This window comes from Megalobrama amblycephala, linkage group LG17 (assembly GCF_018812025.1).
Source record: "Megalobrama amblycephala isolate DHTTF-2021 linkage group LG17, ASM1881202v1, whole genome shotgun sequence".
Lineage (NCBI taxonomy): Eukaryota > Metazoa > Chordata > Actinopteri > Cypriniformes > Xenocyprididae > Megalobrama > Megalobrama amblycephala.
The window spans coordinates 11,542,533-11,564,402 of record NC_063060.1 but is presented as its reverse complement, the minus strand read 5'-3'; the positions used below and the strand labels follow the sequence as shown (position 1 = coordinate 11,564,402).

Here is a 21,870-nt window from a genome sequence, read left to right as displayed (position 1 = left end):
TTATGCTGCGGCCCCTTTAAATTGCGTGCTCTCCGCCCCCTCCCAAGCTCTCGACTCTATCACTGCATAAACAAAGTTCACGCAGCTAATATAACCCTCAAAATGGATCTTTACAAAGTGTTCGTCATGCAGCATGTCTAATCGCGTAAGTACAGTATTTATTTGGATGTTTACATTTGATTCTGAATGAGTTTGATAGTGCTCCGTGGCTAACGGCTAATGCTACACTGTTGGAGAGATTTATAAAGAATGAAGTTGTGTTTATGCATTATACAGACTGCAAGTGTTTAATAATAAAAATAGCGATGGCTCTTATCTCCGTGAATACAGTAAAAACGATGGTAACTTTAACCACATTTAACAGTACATTAGCAACATGCTAACGAAACATTTAGAAAGACACTTTACAAATATCACTAAAAATATGTAATCATGGATCATGTCAGTTATTATCGCTCCATCTGCCATTTTTCGCTATTGTTCTTGCTTGCTTACCTAGTCTGATGATTCAGCTGTGCACATCCAGACGTTAATACTGGCTGCCCTTGTGTAATGCATTGAACATGGGCTGGCATATGCAAATATTGGGGTCATACATATTAATGATCCCGACTGTTACGTAACAGTCGGTGTTATGTTGAGATTCGCCTGTTCTTCGGAGGTCTTTTAAACAAATGAGATTTATATAAGAAGGAGTAAACAATGGAGTTTGAGACTCACTGTATTTCATTTCCATGTACTGAACTCTTGTTATTTAACTATGCCGAGATAAATTCAATCTTCAATTTGATGGCACCTTTAAAACAGTTTATGTAACATACTGATAATGTCGTTATTTCTTATTTTATTATAAATTGACAAAGATTGTCCATTAATTTTTCATCTAATACATTGTGTGTCTAGAGATCGGCATTATTTAGCAGAATACAAAAATAATTTTGACAGGGAGTAAATTGGAGCAAGGATTTTTTTATTAGTGATGGGCAGTGTTGGGCAAGTTACTCTAAAAAAAAAAGTAATTAATTACTTGCTACTAAATACATCTTCAATAGTAATTAGATGACTGTACTATTTACTCTCTAAAATGTATTGCATTACTTATTGCTGATTGCTTTATAAGTCACATATCAACCTTGGCCAGTTGAACCGTACAAGGATGGACATGAAACTGCTCTTTTAATTCTTACAAATAAATAATATAAAATTGCATAAATTATTCAGACCAAAGTATTTAGAGGAGGTTACATTAAAAACATAGATTTCATCTAGAGGACAGCAAAGCTTACGCACAATTGCTCTTCATAGGTTTCAGTTCCGCTTTTAATACGGTTCACCCGCTCCTTCTGATCCAGAAAATGAGCCAGTTGAATGTTAACCCTTTCCTGATCAAATGGTACCACTCTTTCTTAACTAGCCATACTCAGGTTGTGAGGATCGATAACACCCTTTTAGACTTAAAAAATAATGCACGTAGGTGCTCCTCGGGGCTGTGTAAGCTCGTCTGTGCTCTTTACACTCTACACTAATGACTGTCTAAGTTCACATGCAGGAAATTTCATCTTTAAGTTCTCAGATGACACAGCAATCCTGAGCCTACTGCATAAAGACTGTTATCCATCTGGCGATCATTCTGAGATAAAGAACTTTGAACAGTGGTGTGATGCCAATAAATTGATTTTAAATTTTAGAAAAATGGAAGAGATGTTTGACCCCAGAGCAGTCGGTGCCCACAGTCCTGTTATTGAAGATAATCAAATTAAACAGGTGTGTTCCTATAAGTACCTCTGCATCTACATTGATAACATGCTCACATGGCAGATTCATGTTGATATTTTATATACTAAACTCCAACAAAGACTGTACTTTCTGAGGATACTAAGACCGTTTGGTGTCAGCAAAAAAATCAGGCTGTTCTGGAGAAACTAATCAGGTATGGGATTCAAGCTTGGTATGGTAACCTCTCTGCACAATTAAACAACAAAACAGACTTTTTTATTATTGTCCAGACTGCCAAAAAAATTGTGGAGTGGAAAGACCATCCATCACTCCAAACATTATATAAGCAGTCTGTGTACAGAGGGGCACATAGGATACTGACTGACCTTTCTCACATTCTACACCCTGAGTATGTGCTTCTGCCTTCAGGAAGAAGGTATAGAGTGCCTAAATGTCGACTTAACCAGTTTAAAAACTCTTTTGTGCCTGCCTCCATTAGGATATTGAATGGCAAGGACAAAGGCCAATGATTGTCCCTGGTTAGCACTGATTACCCTATAGTATTACTGTTTTATACTATTTATTCTTATTGTTGGTTATTGTTATTTATTGCTAGTTTTATGATATACGCAGAAGTTATTTGAGGAATAATAGCAGTTTAGCTGTGCAATGCGATGCCTGTCTACATGTTTTGTCCCCATGTTTCGATTTTTTAAGTGAGATACATGTGATTGATTGACTTATTTATTTGTTGTGTTATTGTGTGATTCGGAAATGCAGCATTCACAAAGCCCAGGACAATAAAGTATATTGTAATTGTATATTGTATTGTACAAAGTAAACTGGAAAATTTACAACCAATGTGTTTAGATTTGCATACTGTGCACTCAAAACCTGTGAAAATTTCATTGTTATCTAACTAAGCTGTATATATAGGGTTACTTCAAGTTGATTGGGACACTTTTCCCAATCTTCTCAGTGGCAAAAAATGTCCTTATCAACCTGAAAAGACCTTATTCAGAGCAGCAATCACAGGTATGAAAGTGAGGCTGTGAGGGATAGACTTCTCGTGTTTTCAATGGCATTTGCTGTAAAAAGCTGTATAAAGCTCCTAGATCAGATTTCTGCTGGAATTTCTTAGATATTTTTCCTGACTTTCATCAGCAGAACAATCCAAAAACACATTAAATGACAGTACAACCCAATGAAGAGATGTATTTCTATCCCTCACAGCCTCGCTTTCACACCTTTTAAAAATCAAAGATGGCGCTGCTGTGAATAAGGTCTATTCACCTTATATATGCGCTGAACCACCGCATGTAAGTGCTGTTATTATGACAACCAATATGGACGTGTGTGAATAATGTAAGTGCTTATTAAGAGACAACTTATTAAAATAAATTGTAAAAAGCATTAAATTAGTGCTTAGAAATTGACAATATTAACATTTTGCTGTACTTTTTTTTTTTTTGACATGATGTGAGGTTATCTATTTAGTGATTTGTTTTGTTTAAGGACTGGGTATATATTGTGAAGTGTAGTGTCGTGTGTTAAGGCTTTGAGTGAGTTTCTGTAAGTGCAGAGAGCTGACTTTTAGAAGCGTGTGATTGGCTGATCAGAGCTGTGACCTGCAGCATTTAAACAACTGAAGTGGAACAGATTTAAATAGATTTAAGAGTGCTGATGTTTCCTAGAAAAGAACCTAACCAAGATCTCCTAATGTGTGTGCGTCTGAGAGTATTTAAAGAGAGGAGAAGGTTTGGCAATAGCAGTGATTCTGAATGAATCGATAAAGTGTCTCAGCTCTTCTTTCACTGTTGTTGCATTTAGAGTTTGTGTGTTGTCTGACTTCATCATGCAGCAAATCTACACGCAGAGCCATGAAGAGTTTGAAGTGTTCACTACTGTGCTGTCTCCTCAAGGTTAGTCATCTTTTCATGCTTGCCTTTTATAATTTCTGTTTAATTTAGAATTAAAATTAAAGTGAAACGATTGAATCTTGCAGTTTGTCGAAAGAGAGTGATATTCAAGCACCAAGGAGAAATGGTAACACATTTTCTCAGCTGCAGCATCATTTGATACAGCAGTTTTTATGCTACAGAGCTGATGGTGAGATCAAATTATGTTTTTTTTTTGTGTGTGTGCATGAGATGGTTGTGGCAGCAGACTACAGTGCAGACAGTGATGAAGAGGTGTGTGTCCGTGCTGGTGAGGTTGTGTTGCTGCTGTATCAAGAGAATGCTGACTGGTGTTACATCCGACTTCAGAACGGAAAGGAGGGATACCTGCCTACAGCCTGCTTCACTCTGGTATTCATGCACACAAAACACTTTCAATGCACAAATTATACACTACAGTACACCTGTATGTGCTAGTTGAGCATTTAATTTTAAAACCATGGGTGTTCCCTTGTGAAAAAGAAGTTCTTTAGCATACTTTTTAAGAGTAGGGATGAGCGGGACACAACCCGACGTGGGGATAGTTGTAACACACATGGTTTAAAGGTTTCACACATGCCAGCATGACAAAATGTAGTGTATTTACTAGTTGCCATATCAACACTATATAGAGGCGAAAAAACACCAAAATTCTAAATCTTTGGAAGATATCATTGAACATTTATTCAACCATAGCAAAAGTAAATTTCTCATGGCAGTTTTTAGTATTTATATAAAATGTGACAAATCTATTATTTTAATCTTCAATCTGTTATTTAGCAGTTTAGATTTAATGCTTTATCTAACCAGCAGAAGACACTAGCTGGGTTTAAGTTCAAGTTAAGCAGGTGGGTCATATTTTAGCACTGTTACAATGTGCCCTATATTAGACATATGCTATTCTATGATGTTAGCGATATAATTCACATTAACAAATTTTATGAATTCTGTTGAGAAACCATGAGAAAGAGGTGAATAACGACTGAGAGTCAACTTTCAGAATTTTTTAATTATTATTATGTTTGAACTATGCTGTATAGCTGTAAATTAGTTTACTTTTAATTCTTAAAAAAATGCCATTATTTTATGTGAAAAAGTTTTATTAATTGTATTTTATTAACAAAATATTATAGTTTGTCTCATATGTTTTTATTAGATCAGATAACATTTTAAGCTGTCATATAGTCATGTTACAAGTTACAACATGCCCCATATATTCTTTTGGGGTAAATAAAGAAAAAAGTATACACTGTATTAATGTAACAAAACCATGTAATTATACTAGACATGTGTTCAAAATTTAATGTGGGAAAAAATAAATACTTTGAACCCCAAGTGGATTTACACAAACTGAGAAAGTCAAAAAGTGTTAGGTTGTGCCCCACTCTCCCGTACTTAAAATACTTAAAGGATAAGTTCACTTTCAAATTAAAATTTCCTGATAATTTACTCACCCCCATGTCATCCAAGATGTTCATGTCTTTCTTTCTTCAGTTGAAAAGAAATGAAGGTTTTTGAGGAAAACATTCCAGGATTTTTCTCCATATAGTGGACTTCAGTGGCCTCCAAAACAGTTTCAGTGCAGCTTCAAGGAGCTTTAAACGATACCAGACGAGAAATAATGTTATAATAATATATATATATATATATATATATATATATATATATATATATATATGTTTTAACCATAAATGCTCATCTTGAACTAGCTGTCTTCTTCTCTATTAGAATTCTGGCAGTGTAGACGCTGCTAAATGTATTACTGCCCTCCACAGGTCAAAGTTTGAACTAACTGTTATATACTTGCACTATCATATTGTATATGACAATTTAGTTCAAACTTTGACCTGTGGAGGGCAGTAATACACTTAGCAGAATCTACGCTGCTGGAATTCAAATACAGAAGAAGAAGAGAGCTAGTTCAAGATGAACATTTATGGTTAAAATGTATAAAATTTTTAATTTTGTAAATGAGCGATGGTTTCTCTAGATAAGATCCTTATTTCTCATCTGGGATCGCTGTAAACTGTAATTTTGACCCTCATCCATTTGGGCTCCACTGAAGTCCACTATATGGAGAAAAATCCTGGAATGTTTTCATCAAAAACCTTAATTTCTTTTCAACTGAAGAAGGAAAGACATGAACATCTTGAAAGACACTGGGGTGAGTAAATTATCAGGAAATTTTAATTTAAAAATGAACTAATCCTTTAAGTGCAAACTGAATGTAAAGTTTTCTGACACTTAATTGCATGTTTTTTGCAATTAAATGAAAAGTTTACAATTCAGATTGATTCATAGTAAACACACTTAAGTACATCCTTATATGTAATTTCATAGTTGCTTCTATTGTCTTTGAAATATGGTTAAAATAAGCTGTACCGAAGAGCATTTATGGTAAACTAAAATGTACTTTAATGTCAGTTTTGTATATCATGTATTTAAATATATTTATACTTTTGTAATGATGACGTTGCAATTTAGTACATTTAAAATATCAGAGTGTCTATGTACACTAAGTGCAAATAGTGTCCCTTGTTGGCAAATGCTATTTACACTAGCTCCGCCCACCAATGTCTGGTTGGGCCACTCAAGTTTTAAAAATGACTCAGAACTCAACGTTTTCAGTGGTGCAACAGTAGCGAGTAATGCTTGCAAATCAAGCTTTTAACGCGATCGGCGCGGGTTCGAATCCACCTTTTGCTGAGCTTGCATTTATTTTCAGTAAAAATGAAAATAATGTTCTAAAAGTGGAAATAAACTATGAACGAGTGTTTAATAATAGTAAAACTTTATTGGGTAGGGTTAGGGGAAGGTGTAGGGAAGGTTTTGTTTCTCCCAATAAGGCAGCATCCATTTAATAATTTTAATAAATATAATCATTTACACTCTATGATATTATTAAATCCTGTTAATGTACAAAAATGCCGAGGTGAAAATAGTATCTGTCAATATAAAGTATAGATAGCATCTAATTAGCCTACTATTTACTCTTATTGCAAAGAACTGATACTTTTACATGGTGTAAATAGAATTTTTGAATATTTTCACCTAGTGTAAATTAGGGCTGGGCGATATATCGCATGCGATTCTCACGCGCATTTCGTCAGTAAAGCCGGTTCCCTGATTACCGCTAAATCGCCATCACCTGCTTTCAAATGGAGCGGCATTTAATAGACAGAGCCGTAGATCACTGACAAGCTACGCAATATCGCGTTCATTATCGCAGATGAATCGCCTCCGATAATGAACGTGATATTGCGTGGCTTATCAGTGATCTACGGCTCTGTCTATTAAATGCTGCTCCATTTGAAAGCAGGTGATGGCGATTTAGCGGTAATCAGGGAACTGGCTTTACTGACGAAATGCGCGTGAGAATCGCATGCGATATATCGCCCAGCCCTAGTGTAAATAGCATAACACTAAGAAAATGCTGCTATTGTGACTTAGTGTAAATAGAATATATTTCTCTTTTCACTTAGTGCAAATACCCGCTGCCTTAAAATATATTAATTTTTAATATATCGAATAACTCTACAGTGACATTATAATCAAGTATTTTATGTGCTTTATTAGCCAACATAAGTGTACTTTTTTAACAGATTATTAAAATGATTTAAAATGTACTTTAAAGTAAAACTTTTAATTTAAAATTATTACAAAGGGCACTTTTTAAAAGTGTACTTAAGTGTGTTAAGAAACAGTCATAAAAGTGTACACTTAAGTGGACTTGTATTTCATTAATATTTAAAGGTCCCGTTTTTCGTGGGTTTTTGAAGCTTTGATTGTGTTTATAGTGTGCAATATAACATGTGTTCATGTTTCACATGTAAAAAAACCCAGTATTTTTCACATAATTTACTTATCTGTATACCGCTGTTTCCACTGTCATAAAAACGGGCTGATGACTTCCTTGTTCTATGAAGTCCCTCCTTCAGAAATACGTAACGAGTTCTGATTGTGCCAGCGGTTCCTGTGTTGTGATTCGACAGCAGTTTAGCGCATCTTGCCCGGAAAGGTCACGCCTCTTACCATAACGTGGAGATGCACGCGCTCAGTGTTATTGTAAACATGTCTTTAATTTTACCCTATCAATCTGAGCCGGAATCAGACCCAGCGATTGGACTGCGGGATGAAAATAACAGCGTTTCGACGACATGGCGACAAACACACTCTACAAACGTATATTCCTGTGGGCGGAGGTTAGTCAAAAAACTGTTTTAGTGACGTCATTAAAGAAGGAAGTAGAGGGATGTAGTCCAAACTGGCCGTTCGATGTAGGCGACTTCTGTTAAATAAAATATCTCGCTTGGCATTGAACTTTGAGCTTTAAAATTTTATAGATTTTATTTATACTCTAACAACAACATTACACACTAACTAAAGTTTGAAACATGGGATCACAAAGAACAGGACCTTTAAAAGTGGAGTTTTTTAAAAATATTCTTTTAAGATTTGAAGTACACTACATGTGCACATTCAATACAATTAAGTGTACTTAATTTTCACAATGGTTAATAGGGAGATGCTCCCATTGCTGCTGTTTAAAGCTTCTTCTAGAAAGGCTTTCTATTCCATTGTCAGCATTTGTGTATTTTTTTTTAACATGGATGTTTATATCTTTTGATTTAGTGTGCAAGTAGGAAATATTAATTTTATATTTCCAGACATTACTTTTGCAAACTGAGATGGCCTTAAATGAGAAGTTCATAAAAAAACTGTGGCAACTTCTCCAAGTTGCTTGAAACAACATTAAAAACAAACTAGTAACCTAAAATTGATATTTCCTACTCATACAGTAAAGCTAAATATATAATTGCCTGTCTTAAAACAAATGTTTTTGTAAAGCATCTAACATGCCTAAGATGTGTGCACAGTACTGTATGTGTTCATGTGTGTGCAGAAGCAGGAGCCATTGAGACCCATCATGACTCAGGCGCCGCAGAGCTCCGTGCAGGAGGCGTCTAATAATCACAGTGGCTCTGCTGGGTGAGAGTTTGTGATGTCTTGTAACTCTGATTTGCTTTTTTGTTGTACTGTGGCATCATTGGTGTTTGTATCCCTAGAGGGCGCTCTCTGAAACTTCTGCGGCGGGCGTCTCTGTCAGGAGTGCCGGGTTCACCTCGATTACTTCGCCGGCTGCTGTCTCGTCGACGTAGTGATGGACATGCAGTTCGTTCGATCGGCTCCATAAATCCAGCATTCAATCCTGACTGATGCATCCACCCTAAGAGCTCCACTTTTCCCTTTTAAATGGGTCACAGAGCAGCAGAAACTAGGACAGCATGACACTAAAAGTTCAGTCCGTACGCAGTTCCTTCTTGTGGAGGAAAAAATGAAAGTTCGGTGTCCTGATTAGGGGTTGGGGTCTCAGGAACTTGCAAGCTTGTGGGGCTGAACCTGCAACTGGTGTCAGGAGTCTTTAATATTAGGTTACTGCCCCACATGTAAATACTTGATGTAAATATTGTGATTTGAACTTAAGAGACATTTGAATATCATTACACTGCAGTTTTAATGTAAACATCACACCCTTCGCCTAGGAATATATTTGTTTGAATATGTATTTGTTTTGTCTAATAATGCACAAAGACTACAATGAATGAGAACGTTAATTTAAATTTTAAACGTGTATGTCTGTGTGTGTGTGTGTGTGTGTGTGTGTGTGTATGTGTGTGTATATATATATATATATATATATATATATATATATATATGATGTAAAAGACTCAAATTGATATGTGGAAGTGGAAGATGCCAGCTGACAAAAGGTTTCAGTTGTTGCCAGTTTAATTTTTGTTGTTTATAAAAATGGAATGCTTCCCTTTGCATTATTTTTGGAGAATTCACGTGGAATAAAATAATCATTGTATTCATTGTAATAATTACTTTTCCCTTGAAAAAGTAAGGGATTACTCTTAAAAGACACAATATGTAAGATTTTTTGCAGTAAAATATCCAAAAACCACTAGGCCAGTGTTATATATTTTGTTCCGTTGAGTACTTACAATATCCCAAATCTTTCCAACTATTTGTAAATCATGAGAAAATCACGATTTTTAATTACTTAATTATTTTTAATTACTTAATTTTTTTTTCAACTTTCAGAAAAACATACAATGACAAAAAACAACCAACCAAATAAAAATTGGGGATACACATAACAGATCTTACATGATACAGGTTAGAGCCTTAAATTCTGCAAATTACTTTTACCAGTATGAGAGATGTTTTTATACACTTCTTATTTCTATTAATTGAGTTCAGTGAGTCATAAAATATTTTAAGTTCTTTACAGAAAAAAAAAAAAAAAAAATGAGGGTGTAATAAATATTACTTTAGCTTTATGTATATGAAACTTCCCAAGAAGAAGAATTAATTTTAATGTGTTATCAATTATAACAGAGCCGGTGATTTTTAACCAAGGATACGGGACGTGTCCAGGAATTTATAGACAGAAAACTATTTTTTGTTATACAGCTCAACATGTTTAGTCTTACTGTTTAAATCTAATTATCTTGATTTTACGAGAGTACCATGCTTTTACCGTGCCTCAGAGAAAAACACTATTTTGTCAAGTAGCTAAGTAATACAGCATTTTCTCCATCATACAATACATTTTAAAATTAATTGCATGCCATTTATCAACACAAACCACCCAGCATTTATTATTATGATATTCTAAAATCGATCTATCTTACTGCAGTGTGCAACAAGTGTCTCGCAGCAGTCGCGAGCAAACGCAGAGTAAGGTAACATCATTTTCAACACACTCAAATGTATCTAATATGATAAACAGAGCTGCGTTACCTCATACTCATGACCGGAAAAGCGGAAACGTCATGAAGCTATGCCTTTGTTTTGAATAGGCGACCTCTAGTGGTGAAAATCTACATATTGTAGCTTCAATTTTTTCTGTAATTTTATTACACTTCTGATGTAATTGCATTAAATACTATAGAACAATTCTAAAACAATAGTGGATTTAACATCAAATTTTGATGTTAAAATATATATTTTCTCTTTACACACTTTGGTCAGTATAAGAATAATTTATGCAATTGTATTTTGTTTATTTGAAAGAATAAAAAGTGCAATTTTTTTAGAGAGACTAATTAATATGGTAATTTAATTACATTGTTGAAGACATAATTAGTTGCTAGTAATGAATTACTTTTTTAGAGTAACTTACCCAACACTGATCGTATAATCACTGGATTTTTTTCCTTGCAACAATGTCTTAATTTAGGAACAAATAAATGTTGTGAAATAGTCACTACAGTTTTATTTTACCCTGGTATGAATACTGTTAAATGATTATGCTTACCCTTTTTCAATTATTATGGGCTTTTTAGCTTTTATTTGTAGAATGTTGACATACAGCTCTGACTCCTGCAAAATTTCATGAAATGAAAAGTCATTTTGTAATTCACAGTCTGGCTATAATCATTATCACTTTATCAGACATAACAAGGACAAAAATATATTAACACTAAATGGGTAATACATTACAATTAGGTTCAATTTGTGAATGCATTAGGTATCATGAACTAACAATGAGATTTTTACAGCATTAAACTGATAGTTCACCCAAAAGTGAAAATTCTGTCATAATTTACTCACGCTTACGTTGTTCCGAATCTGTATGAATTTCTTTCTTCTGCTGAACACAAAAGAAGATATTTTGAATAATGTTGGTAACCAAACAGTTGATGGGCTCCATTGACTTATATAGTATTTTGTTTTTCTTTCAGATTCAGAACAACGTGAGCTTGAGTAAATTATTACAGAATTTTCATTTTTGGGTGAACTCTTTAAGGTTAATTTTAATAAATGTAACCTATATTTAACATTGTTCACAGTACATTAATGTTAATTTTTACAACCTTAAAAATTAAAAATTTTTTAGTATACACTACTATTCAAAAGTTTGGGATCAGTAAGAAATTGTAACAAAACTGGCAGTAAAGACATGTTACAAAAGATTTAAATGTCAAATAAATGTGGTTCTTTTGAACTTTTTGTTCATCAAAAATGTTAACCGATTTCGACACTGATAATAATAATAAATGTTTCTTGAGCATCAAATCAGCATATTAGGATAATTTCCGAAGGATCACGTGACAAAGACTGTTGCCGCAATAATTCAGCAATAAATTACATTTTAAACTAATGTGCAATAATTTTGCACATTACAGTTTTCTGATAAACTCAGCCTTGTTGAGCATGAGTCTTCTTTCAAAACAATAAAAAAATTCTGTCAAACATTTGAACAGCAGTGTATGTAAATTTTAAAATAAACCAAGATGATTTTTTTAATGTTAGTATAAAATTCAGTGTTACCTGAAACCAAATAGTTAAAGGATTAGTCCACTTTTAAATAAACTTTTCCTGATAATTTACTCACCCCCATGTCATCCAAGATGTCCATGTCTTTCTTTCTTCAGTCGAAAAGAAATTAAAGTTTTTAATGAAAACATTCCAGGATTTTTCTCCTTATAGTTGAAGGTCAAAATTAGTTTCACTGCAGCTTCAAATTGTTCAACACGATCCCAGATGAGAAATAAGGGTCTTATCTAGTGAAACCATCGCTCATTTTCTGAAAAAAATTGAAAATTATATACGTTTTAACCTTAAATGCTCATCTTGAACTAGCTCTCTTCTTCTCTATTAGAATTCCAGCAGTGTAGACACTGCTAAGCGTATTACTGCCCTCCACAGGTCAAAGTTTAAACTAATTGTTATATACTATTGAACTAGCATATTGCATAGAAAAATTAGTTCAAACTTTGGCCTGTGGAGGGCAGTAATAGGCTTAGCAGCGTCTACACTGCTGGAATTCTAATAGAGGAGAAGAAGAGAGCTAGTTCAAGATGAACATTTCTGGTTAAAACTTATCTAATTTTCCATTTTTTTCAGAAAATGAGCAATGGTTTCACTAGATAAGACCCTTATTTCTCATCTGGGATCGTGTTGAACAATTTGAAGCTGCAGTGAAACTAATTTTGACCTTCAACTGTTTGGTGCCCATTGAAGTCTACTATATGGAGAAAAATCCTGGAATGTTTTCATCAAAAACTTTCATTTCTTTTCGACTGAAGAAAGAAAGACATGGACATCTTGGATGACATGGGGGTGAGTAAATTATCAGGAAAAGTTTATTTAAAAGTGGACTAATCCTTAGGTGTTACCACTAATTAAAACTGATGTGGTCCATTTGTGACCTATTGCAGAAACACCACTAGCGTTGTGTAAGAAAGTGATTCAGAAACAGTGACCACATCATTTCATACAGATGGAATAACTTTATTGTTGTTAGGCTGAAAAGTAATCAAGCATGCAAACAGCAGATTCCTCAGCTGTGTAGAAACATCCAACTGTTTTATTGAAAAACAGAGGAGAAACAATCCAGAAGGGAGGGAAAAAAAAACCCAGATTCAATATCTGTACAGATGAAAGTATAATACAATATATACCACTATTGTACACTGGAATACAATATATCAGGAGGGCAGCAGTCACAGAGAAACAACCTGCGCTTGAGTCTGTGTTACATAAAGCAGTAAAACATCTCTTTTGTGCTGCTCTTCTTTACACCAACAATATCAATTATGTTCAAGAGCTAATAAACACGCCCACACAGAAAAGTGCTCTGGTAAAGATGTCGCCGACTTAAAAAAATAACCCCAAAATAAAACAATCTTTTCAAAAGCAAAAGCTCATCAGGCCTCTAACAGCATCATGCTTCACTTGGCCTTTGACCAAAGTCAGGCCTCGTTCAAAACTCCAGTTTATCCTTCTCAGAACCGGATCGTCTGTCATACGGCACCATTGGGAGAAGTGTCAAGCACAAACAACGCAGATCAGAGCTGGGGAGGGTAGAAGACTTGTTAAGGCTGTAAATAACAGGTTTGACCACCTGTTTTTTTGGCAACACCATGTTAAATGCAACAGCTCAGCAAAGTTTCAATAGATATGAACGGAGTTCTCTCTAGGATTTTCCATCTGTTTTATGTTCTACCCGGTGACTAAAGCACAAAGATCAACAGCTCTAGTAATCCAATTTTTTTTGGTTTATATGAATCAGTTGCCAAGGTGACAAGAAAAATCTGTTTAGAACAGAATGCGAATATCATTCTTTCTGAACTCAAACAAAAACACTTAAACCGTCCTTGACACACATTGCCCTGTGCATTTTATTATGTCCTATCACAGCTAACAATATTACTATAGCGCTGAAATCAATATATCCTGAAAATGTCACCAACTCTGCTACTCTCCATTTAGATTTAGCCAAAATCTACATTACATTCCAACAGCAAGTAAACTTGTAGGAATTGTCTTGTACTCAACAGTGTTCAAAAAAGAAATGACATGCAAAAGGGCACAACAAAACCAAATATTAAGCCTGAATGACTTTGGGCCGCATTAAAGGCAACATTGTCAAGAGTTCAAAGGCCAATCGGAGATTTCAGAACAAAAAACTTGCTCTCAGATCTACGGATACTCCATGCTAACCTGCTGAGAGAGGTTTCAGAGCTCTGGGACTTTTAAGTAAATGTGAAATGCTGCTGGAACTCTTTGCCAGGCTTTTACCATGTAGTGTTCTTTGGATAGACAGCAATGCATTGTGGGTAATACAGGGTAGAGATGTGCAAAAGATGACTACATCACTGAGCTGACACCTGGTTTGTTCCACAGGCCACTACTAAGTGCACACAGGGCTGAAGTTTAGACTCAGTGAGACAGTCAAAGTTACAAATTGGATTGTGAATAATTAGATTGTGAATCCAGCAATGAGGGTCAAAGTGCACTTTGATTATATAAGTACTATGTATCTACTAGCAAAGCTCAAGGGTGATCTTAAAGGGATAGTTAACCCGAAAATGAAAATTCTGTCATAATTTACTCACCCTCATGTCATTCTGACTTTGTTCTGTGAAAAATATATTTTTAAAAAGTGCTTCCTATTTATTTTGTCCATACTATGAAAGCCAATAGGGTCCAATGTTATATGGACCAAAAATATCTTCTTTTGTGTTCCACAGAAGAAATTAAGTTGTACAGGTTTGGAATGGCATGAGGATGAGTAAAAGAATAACAGAATTTTCACTTTTGGCTGAACTATCTCTTGCAATAAATTAGTGTGCACCATGTATATATTTTAAGTGGATGAAAGCCGACACTCAATACCGTAAATAATCACTCCAAATTTCACATCTTAAGACTGAGAGAATATTTAAGGAATGCGTTTTACACTAAAAAGACGCATATGTCTGTAAATCGGCTGCACCCTTAATTGTTAGTTGGATCACAGTGTGTGTGTATGTGTGTTATGCCGGGAAGCTCACTCTGCTGTAAGGGTAATGAAGCATCAGGATTGGTCCATGGGCTCAAAGGTGTTGGGAGGCTCCGCCCCATGACCCTCCATCTCCTCCTGTTTCTCAGGAGTCTCTTCTTCCTCCCCATCATGCCTTGCTGCTGCGTGCTGGCGCAAGTGTTTGTCCATGGACGCCTGTATGCTTGAGACCATCTCCTGCAGGCGCTGCCGCTGGGCCTCGATCACAGCGGGCTCCAGCCCCATGCCGCGGCCCTCGCGTAAAGTGAGCATGCCCGGGGCCACGCGCACCAAATCCTCCCCCGACAACGTTAACCCTTCTTCGCGAACGCTGCTGCTGAGATCCACACCACTGCTGTGTTGCCTCCTGATTGGTGGGTGTTCAGGAGGGGCGGAACCCAATGAGTGGCCTTTGCCCTGGAAGACAGTGACGTTTTGCTCTTTCTTGCGCACTGCGCCGCCGGTGCCCAATCGCAGGCTGTGGGCGGGGCTTCCTTCGCGGCTACGGGAGGCTGCGTCTGAGCGGAGTTGAGAAAGTGCCTCCTGGACGAGCTCCTCTACGTCAGGGCCCACTGGAAAATGACCGGCTGTGTCCACACACAGCTCCAAACGCTCCTCTGATGCATTGAACACAAATGTCTTTCCAGACAAGTGGGGCAGTGTGCAGTGTTTCCCGTCCAACAGACCTTAACACAGAAAAAGAGAATGTTAGCTTCATACACAAAAAATGATACGATACAATAACAATATGTATCACATATACACATTTTTGTGGAACAACAATATCCCACCCCCCCCAAGAACTAGAAAACAAGAAACAATAATGTAGTCTAATGTTAATCTTAGTGTAAACCTAAAATAAAATTGACAAACTATATATATCATTTGAAAGCTTACAAATTGTAGTTTTCTGATTTGTAATTTGTAGTTCTGATTTTCAAGACAAATGACAGAGGAACAGTAATTTATTAATTCGCTGCAACAATATTTACAGACTCATAAGGCGTGTTCAGACATTTATTTTGAAATAGCAATTGAAAATAAAAAATCTTTTTACATGTCTTTTATGTGTTTGTTAAAGGATGAATTCAAACCAAATTTTGCCATTCTGCCCATAATACTTCTGAATTGGATGTCTGTTTCATGAACTGTATGAACATTATGGGAATAAATGGTTCAGGTCACTCAAACCATGGAGACAGAGCGCATGTGTATGTGTATGTGACATGGTGTATAGCAAAAAAAGCTAAAAAACCCAGAAGTAAGATTTTATAAGCTGTTGACCCCAAAAAATGAATGTTTAAGGACACAAAAGTGGAAACAGGCAGTGAGACAGAGCGCAACGGGTCATATTACTCAGCGACAGGGTATGCTAAACAAACAAAGAAAAAAAAAAAATCATTATTTTTAACCATGTCAAAGAATTATTTCACTTGTCGCCGAATATGTTCCCCTCCAGTGTATTTCTTATAGTAAATATGACCCGTTGCACTCTGTCTCTCTGCCTGTATCCACTTTTGTGTCCTTAAACATTGTTTTTTTGGCGTCGACCGCTTATAAAACTTAGTTCTGGGTTTTTTAGCTTGTTTGCTGTACACCATGTCACATAGCAGCTTTTAGACATGGTTCTATTTTTTTGTTATAACAAAGAAATGACAAAGAGGCAGCCTCATGCTATATAAAGCCAATGGGGACTGTTGGATTGTTTCCCCCCCCCGGTGGACGTGATTTTCAGATTATGACACGCGTCGCTCTGTCTCTATAGGCTATATGGAAATGGAAGAGTCCTTATGTGGCCACCAATGGAGCCTGGATGGTATCTAGTGGAAAAGTTTGGTACTGCGCCCAAACAAAATCTTACTGAAAGCTCAATTTTTGAAATATCAACCTAAAATTTAAAAAGCGACTGAATTAGATTTTAGATTTTGGCTTTGATTTTCTTGCAGTTTTAGAGTAAAACAGTTTTGTAAAATATATATTTTATATAAATTATAAGAAATCATATTTTTATATTTTACATTTTCCTAAAGTAAAATTTCAATAACTATTTTTTATTTTATTTCACTTTCATATTCTTTCTTTCACTTCTAAAATAAAACCCTTTTTTAAGGAGACCAAACTTAAATCTGTGCTCAAAAGTATTCAAGATTTAAAACTATTTAAGTTGGGGTCTGTTCCCCAAAAATGAGAGGGGGTTTTACAATTGTTATGCTGAAAATATGCTGATTTGTAATGTGAAAAAAAAAGTATTAAATTAGAAAAAAGCATAAGCTTTTCACTACTGGTCTCAGACTATAGGGTCCCAATGTATATAATTAGTACAATATATAGAAATTAAAGTTTAATCAAAATTTTATTATGTTTAACTCGGCTGCATTGCATCTCTCAGCCAGTGGCAGAACAACAAGAATCTGGGTTAACAGAGGGTCAGTTCCACAATTGAAAATTATTCTGTATTTTTTGGAAAACAGAACCAGTTTTAATAAGAACCATTTCTCAAATCCCATCCTATTGGCGATAGTGCTTTTGCAAACACTTTTGGCAATAGTCTGTGTGCCAATAAAGCACAATTTGGAATTGTGTAAACTGAATTGAAACTGTGAGTGAGAAAGAGGAAAAATAACAGAATACCCATGTCTTTCTTCACAATATTGTAGAAGACTCCTCCTTGCTGGAACAGGTGAGGCAGTTTCTTAGCATAAGACCAGACATCTTCACCTAAGAGAAACAGAAATAGGAAAAGACAAAAGATTCAGGCCTCACATACGTTTAGCCATAATACAGAGTTTAACTTTTATCTTCTAATCAATAATTACTGATGAAAGAGGGCAAAATATCAAATTATAGAATTAGAATTCTGATGTGTAAATTACAGTGATAAGTTTGTATCATACAATCCACAGTCAGACAGACAAAAAGAGCACACACACACACAAACATGCTTATGTAGATGCTGAATCTAGTATGAGACAATCAGTCTTACTCTAATTTCATAAAGCATATCACTTACAGACGGGAGCGTCTTACCCATAAGTGCTGCCAGGAGACAGAGTGATGACATCTCAAGGTCAATGTTGTCCTGAAGTTCCCTGCTACTGGTGCGACTGAGGTGTGGGTCAGAGTGAGCGTGCGTTTGAGGCGCGTGAGTGTGCGTCTGGGTCATGTGAGTATCGGGTGAGCTCTCTTTCAGCGCTTCCACAGAGATGCGGTCACCATGCTGGAGTGCCACTGGCTGGTTCTGGTCCTCGGGACGTGGTGGGGGCAGCTCTCTAGGCGGGAAGCCATGTCGGATGCACAGCTGTCCGGGTGACAAGTTGAAGACCTGGATGATGGAGTTCTGGAGATCACTGTAGGTGGTGTGCGGTTGCAGCGTAAGCATGGCCTGCCGGCCATCGCTGGTTGTTACACGTATCTTCTTCTCTCCACTGGTGGGTGGCACTTTGGTGGGAGTGGGAGGTGCAGAAGATGATGAAGAGGAAGGGGATGACGGGCGAGGATCCTGCTGGCGCACGCGGTCCGTGCTGCGGCGCTGTGAGAGGGCTGCCTGCTCGCTGATGCTGTGCTGCAAGACCCTCTCAGTTCTGCTCATCACCAGCTCCTCCTTATGCAGGGTTTTGCCCTTCTGTCCAGTCAGGATGATTTTAGTTGGAGGGCGAGTGGACGATTCACTCCCGATTCCCCCATCCTGCACGTGAGCACCTTCTATGGCAACTGGATTGTATTCGTCTTGGCTCCGCTTGGCGGTGTGATGCAAAATGGTGTTCACAACTTTTTGGACTAGGATCTCGCTGCCAAACTCACCGGGGAAGTGCTTCGTGACGAGCCGCATTGTCACGTCGTAAACGTTACTGTTGAGCGTCGGATCCGTTTCGTACTGGAACCAATAAACGGTCTCTCGCACCACACGGCCGCCCCACTCCAGAGTGATGGGGAAGGCTTCGGGAAGATTGTCATACTCCTTCCCCTCCCAGAAGTGCTTGAACCCACAGCCGCACTTCCCACCCTGCGAGCGAGTGTTGGTACGGTCTCCGTCCAAATAGACTACAGAGCCGTCGCCCTGAACGCGTCGCACTGAGGTTCCGTGACACCAGGTGCAGGCTGTGAGCGAGCTGAGTTTGTAGTCAGGCACGAGCACATCTTTTTCTGGGTTATAGGAACAAACCAAACTATTCAAAGGAAAGCTGTAGTTCTTGTCCGCTCGCAGCGTCCCATGAGTCGACTTGGCCAAGTTGTAGAGTTTCCCTCCCGGAATGAGCCACTCTGCTGGTGCGTGGAGCTCTGAAAGGGCATTGCAGACAAGGCAGCGGTGGAGACGGCCCTCCTGAACGGATTTCTTCGCTGCTTCTGTGACCTCCTCCGGCTGCACGCCGATCACTCCAGTGCGTCGATATATGTACTGGTGGACGTCAGCGACAAGAGCGGGGTGGATGCCGTACTTGTCCATGAAGACATCCTCCATTGCGCCTACAAGCCGCAGTAGGTATTTATCCTGCAGGCTCCGGTCCCCCCCGATCACACAGCTTCCACTGGAGTCCAAGCTCACGTATTTGCGAATCAGCTCTTGAGGAACACCCCAAGCTTTCGGGAGCAGCGCAGCAGGCAAACGGGGCAAAGGCAAGCCCTTGATTCCCACTAGGGGCAGATAGTGATTTCTCCCAGAGCTGCTCCAGGCGATGCAGATGGGTTTGTTCAGAGTGCCATCTTTTCCTCGGCAACGCTCCTCTGGAACCAAGCCCGGCAGGAAGGTGGCGGAGTAATCGCCTGGGCTGCGCATGCCGCTCAGTGAGTCCAATAGGATTATGGGTCTGTGCAGTACATTTGCCAAGCCGAAAATGTGGATGTTCCTCAGGCCCAATGGAACGCCTTCTGGAGGTACAAACAACGGGTCACACTCGTTAATGATGTCTTCCCATTCTGCGGCATCTATAAAGTCCTGGAAAAGAGCTTTGTAGTGGTTGAGGTTCTGCTTGAAATTGAGTTTTAGGTTCTCTCGAAGGGCATGCCAGAACAGCTCACGTCCAACTAAAGCCCTGGACACGGCATGGACCAGGCAGTGTCCATCTCCATCCACATGCACGGGAATAAGACACTCTCTATTCAAGTTTGCTTTCTTGATCTCCTCCAAAGTGTCATGCAGGTAGATCAGGCTCCCTGACCGATCACGTCCATACCCAACAGTTGACACATGCTCTTGCTCGATGAGAAATGCACGGTCACCAAGAAGCGAGCAGTCGAAGATGTCTCCCTGGTTCATTTCCTTCAAAAGTTTGGCAGTGCCCGTCTGTTTGTCCATGCCATAGCGAGTGAGGATGGGTGACAGCAGCTTGCAGTGATAGTTGGACAGTCCCATCACTTTCACCAGCTCTGAGCCCTTTTTGGGAGGGCCTGGCACGCCCAGCAAAGCATTTCTCAGCAAATTGTGAAGCACTACATCTGGGTCAGTCACTTCCTCCACATTCGCGAGATTCTTCTGCTCGTGTCTCTGGCCGCACTCCGTGCACTCGATGCTCATGGAGGTGTGTGCGGGGAAGAAGAGCTTCGCCTGGCACTGCGGGTCCGGGCACATCCCGCATAAAATGCGCCTGTCCTTCTGCTTTGAGCCCGGAATCAACGACATAGTCCAATCTGAAATCTCTTCTGACGCAGCCGTTTACAAAATCATCGCTGTCTATTCAGTGACGGGCGATAGAAAATTATGTCAGCTCACGCAGCTTCTGTTTTCCAGTAACAAACACAACACGGAAGCGGTTCTGTAACACAGTGTGACCCTATGGGCGGCACAAGGCATGCTGGGAATTGTTGTTCACAATCGTCACAGGTCTAGAGGTCTTGCAACGGCATTATTTTTAAAAAATGACAAGTAAAATACATTCTGATATTATACAAAAAATTATTGAGTTGTCTTTTATTTATTAAATGTCCTATTTATTTAATACCGTCGGGACGTAGCATACGACGAATACATATTAAAACAAGTGACTTTAACAAAACTACAATATCCACAATACGAAGAAGGCCAAACGTTGTGTTGTTGATGAGTTCAGCAGTCTTTATATGGGCGTGAGAATAAACTGCAGTTGTTTTAGATACAACGGGATCACTGAAATAAACATAAATGGTTTCTTTCTCTTTGACAGACGAATGCTTAAAGTTCACTGGCTGAAGAATTAAAACAAAATGCTGAGATATATAGGCTATGGCAAATAATAATTAGCTATTATAATATGATGTAATATTTATAAATTAAATTCTTTTCTAATTTAGATCATTATTAGCCTAAGAAAATAGTAAAAAAAAAAAAAAAAAAAAACCTTTACAAAGAAGTTGGCTAGTTTAAATTGTAATTTACATTACAGAATGCTATTAAATCTAATACATAATTTGCTATGCGGTGGAAATATTCAAACAAATGACTGAACTGCCTGCCACCTTTTAATAGATAATCTTCATAATGTACGTAATTTACAATCAGTCATTAATTTCGTACGAAGTGTCCATAAAAAAGTACACAAAAAAATTGCAAGCTATAAAATTAGTCTCACAAAGGTGTTGGTCAGTTTATTCCAAAAAAGTAAAAAAATCTAATTTCCATTAGACTACGGAACGACTTATAATACATAAATCATAATACATAATATGGAGGAAATTCAATGACTTTTAGAAATAAAAACTCCTGTGATGTACTTTAAACATTGAATAAACCATTAAAACCATGAAGAGAATTTATTTTCTAAAAATCCACATAGATAATATAAATTATGTTTAGAAATGACAGTTAAGAAATGACCAATAAATAAATAAATAAAACGATGCTTGTGTGCAATGAACAGAGAGAGAGGGTATGAAGTAAATTCAAAAAAATTTCCTCATAAATTCAAA

The 21,870-nt window shown here is 37.5% G+C and overlaps 2 protein-coding genes across 3 annotated transcripts; one reads left to right on the top strand and one right to left on the bottom strand.

Moving 5' to 3' along the window:
* The first annotated feature begins 782 nt into the window (after nucleotides 1-782).
* On the top strand, nucleotides 783-9,621 carry si:dkey-97a13.12 (jouberin). Its single transcript, XM_048164948.1, has 5 exons — nucleotides 783-3,638; nucleotides 3,722-3,762; nucleotides 3,867-4,025; nucleotides 8,557-8,642; nucleotides 8,720-9,621. The coding sequence occupies exons 1-5, from the start codon at nucleotides 3,572-3,574 to the stop codon at nucleotides 8,868-8,870; spliced, it is 504 nt and encodes a 167-aa protein (XP_048020905.1). The 5' UTR covers nucleotides 783-3,571; the 3' UTR covers nucleotides 8,871-9,621.
* Nucleotides 9,622-12,938: 3,317 nt separating this feature from the next.
* vcpip1 (valosin containing protein (p97)/p47 complex interacting protein 1) lies at nucleotides 12,939-20,794 on the bottom strand. 2 transcript variants are annotated; one of them, XM_048162901.1, is made up of 4 exons: nucleotides 18,019-20,794; nucleotides 17,623-17,709; nucleotides 15,005-15,677; nucleotides 12,939-13,522 (listed from the first exon to the last, which is right to left on the bottom strand). In XM_048162901.1, the coding sequence occupies exons 1-3, from the start codon at nucleotides 20,606-20,608 to the stop codon at nucleotides 15,028-15,030; spliced, it is 3,327 nt and encodes a 1,108-aa protein (XP_048018858.1). In that variant the 5' UTR covers nucleotides 20,609-20,794; the 3' UTR covers nucleotides 12,939-13,522; nucleotides 15,005-15,027. The 2 variants fall into 2 exon arrangements, with proteins under 2 accessions (XP_048018858.1, XP_048018857.1); XM_048162900.1 differs by having other exon boundaries at nucleotides 12,939-15,677; nucleotides 18,019-20,793.
* Between the last annotated feature and the right edge of the window lie 1,076 nt (nucleotides 20,795-21,870).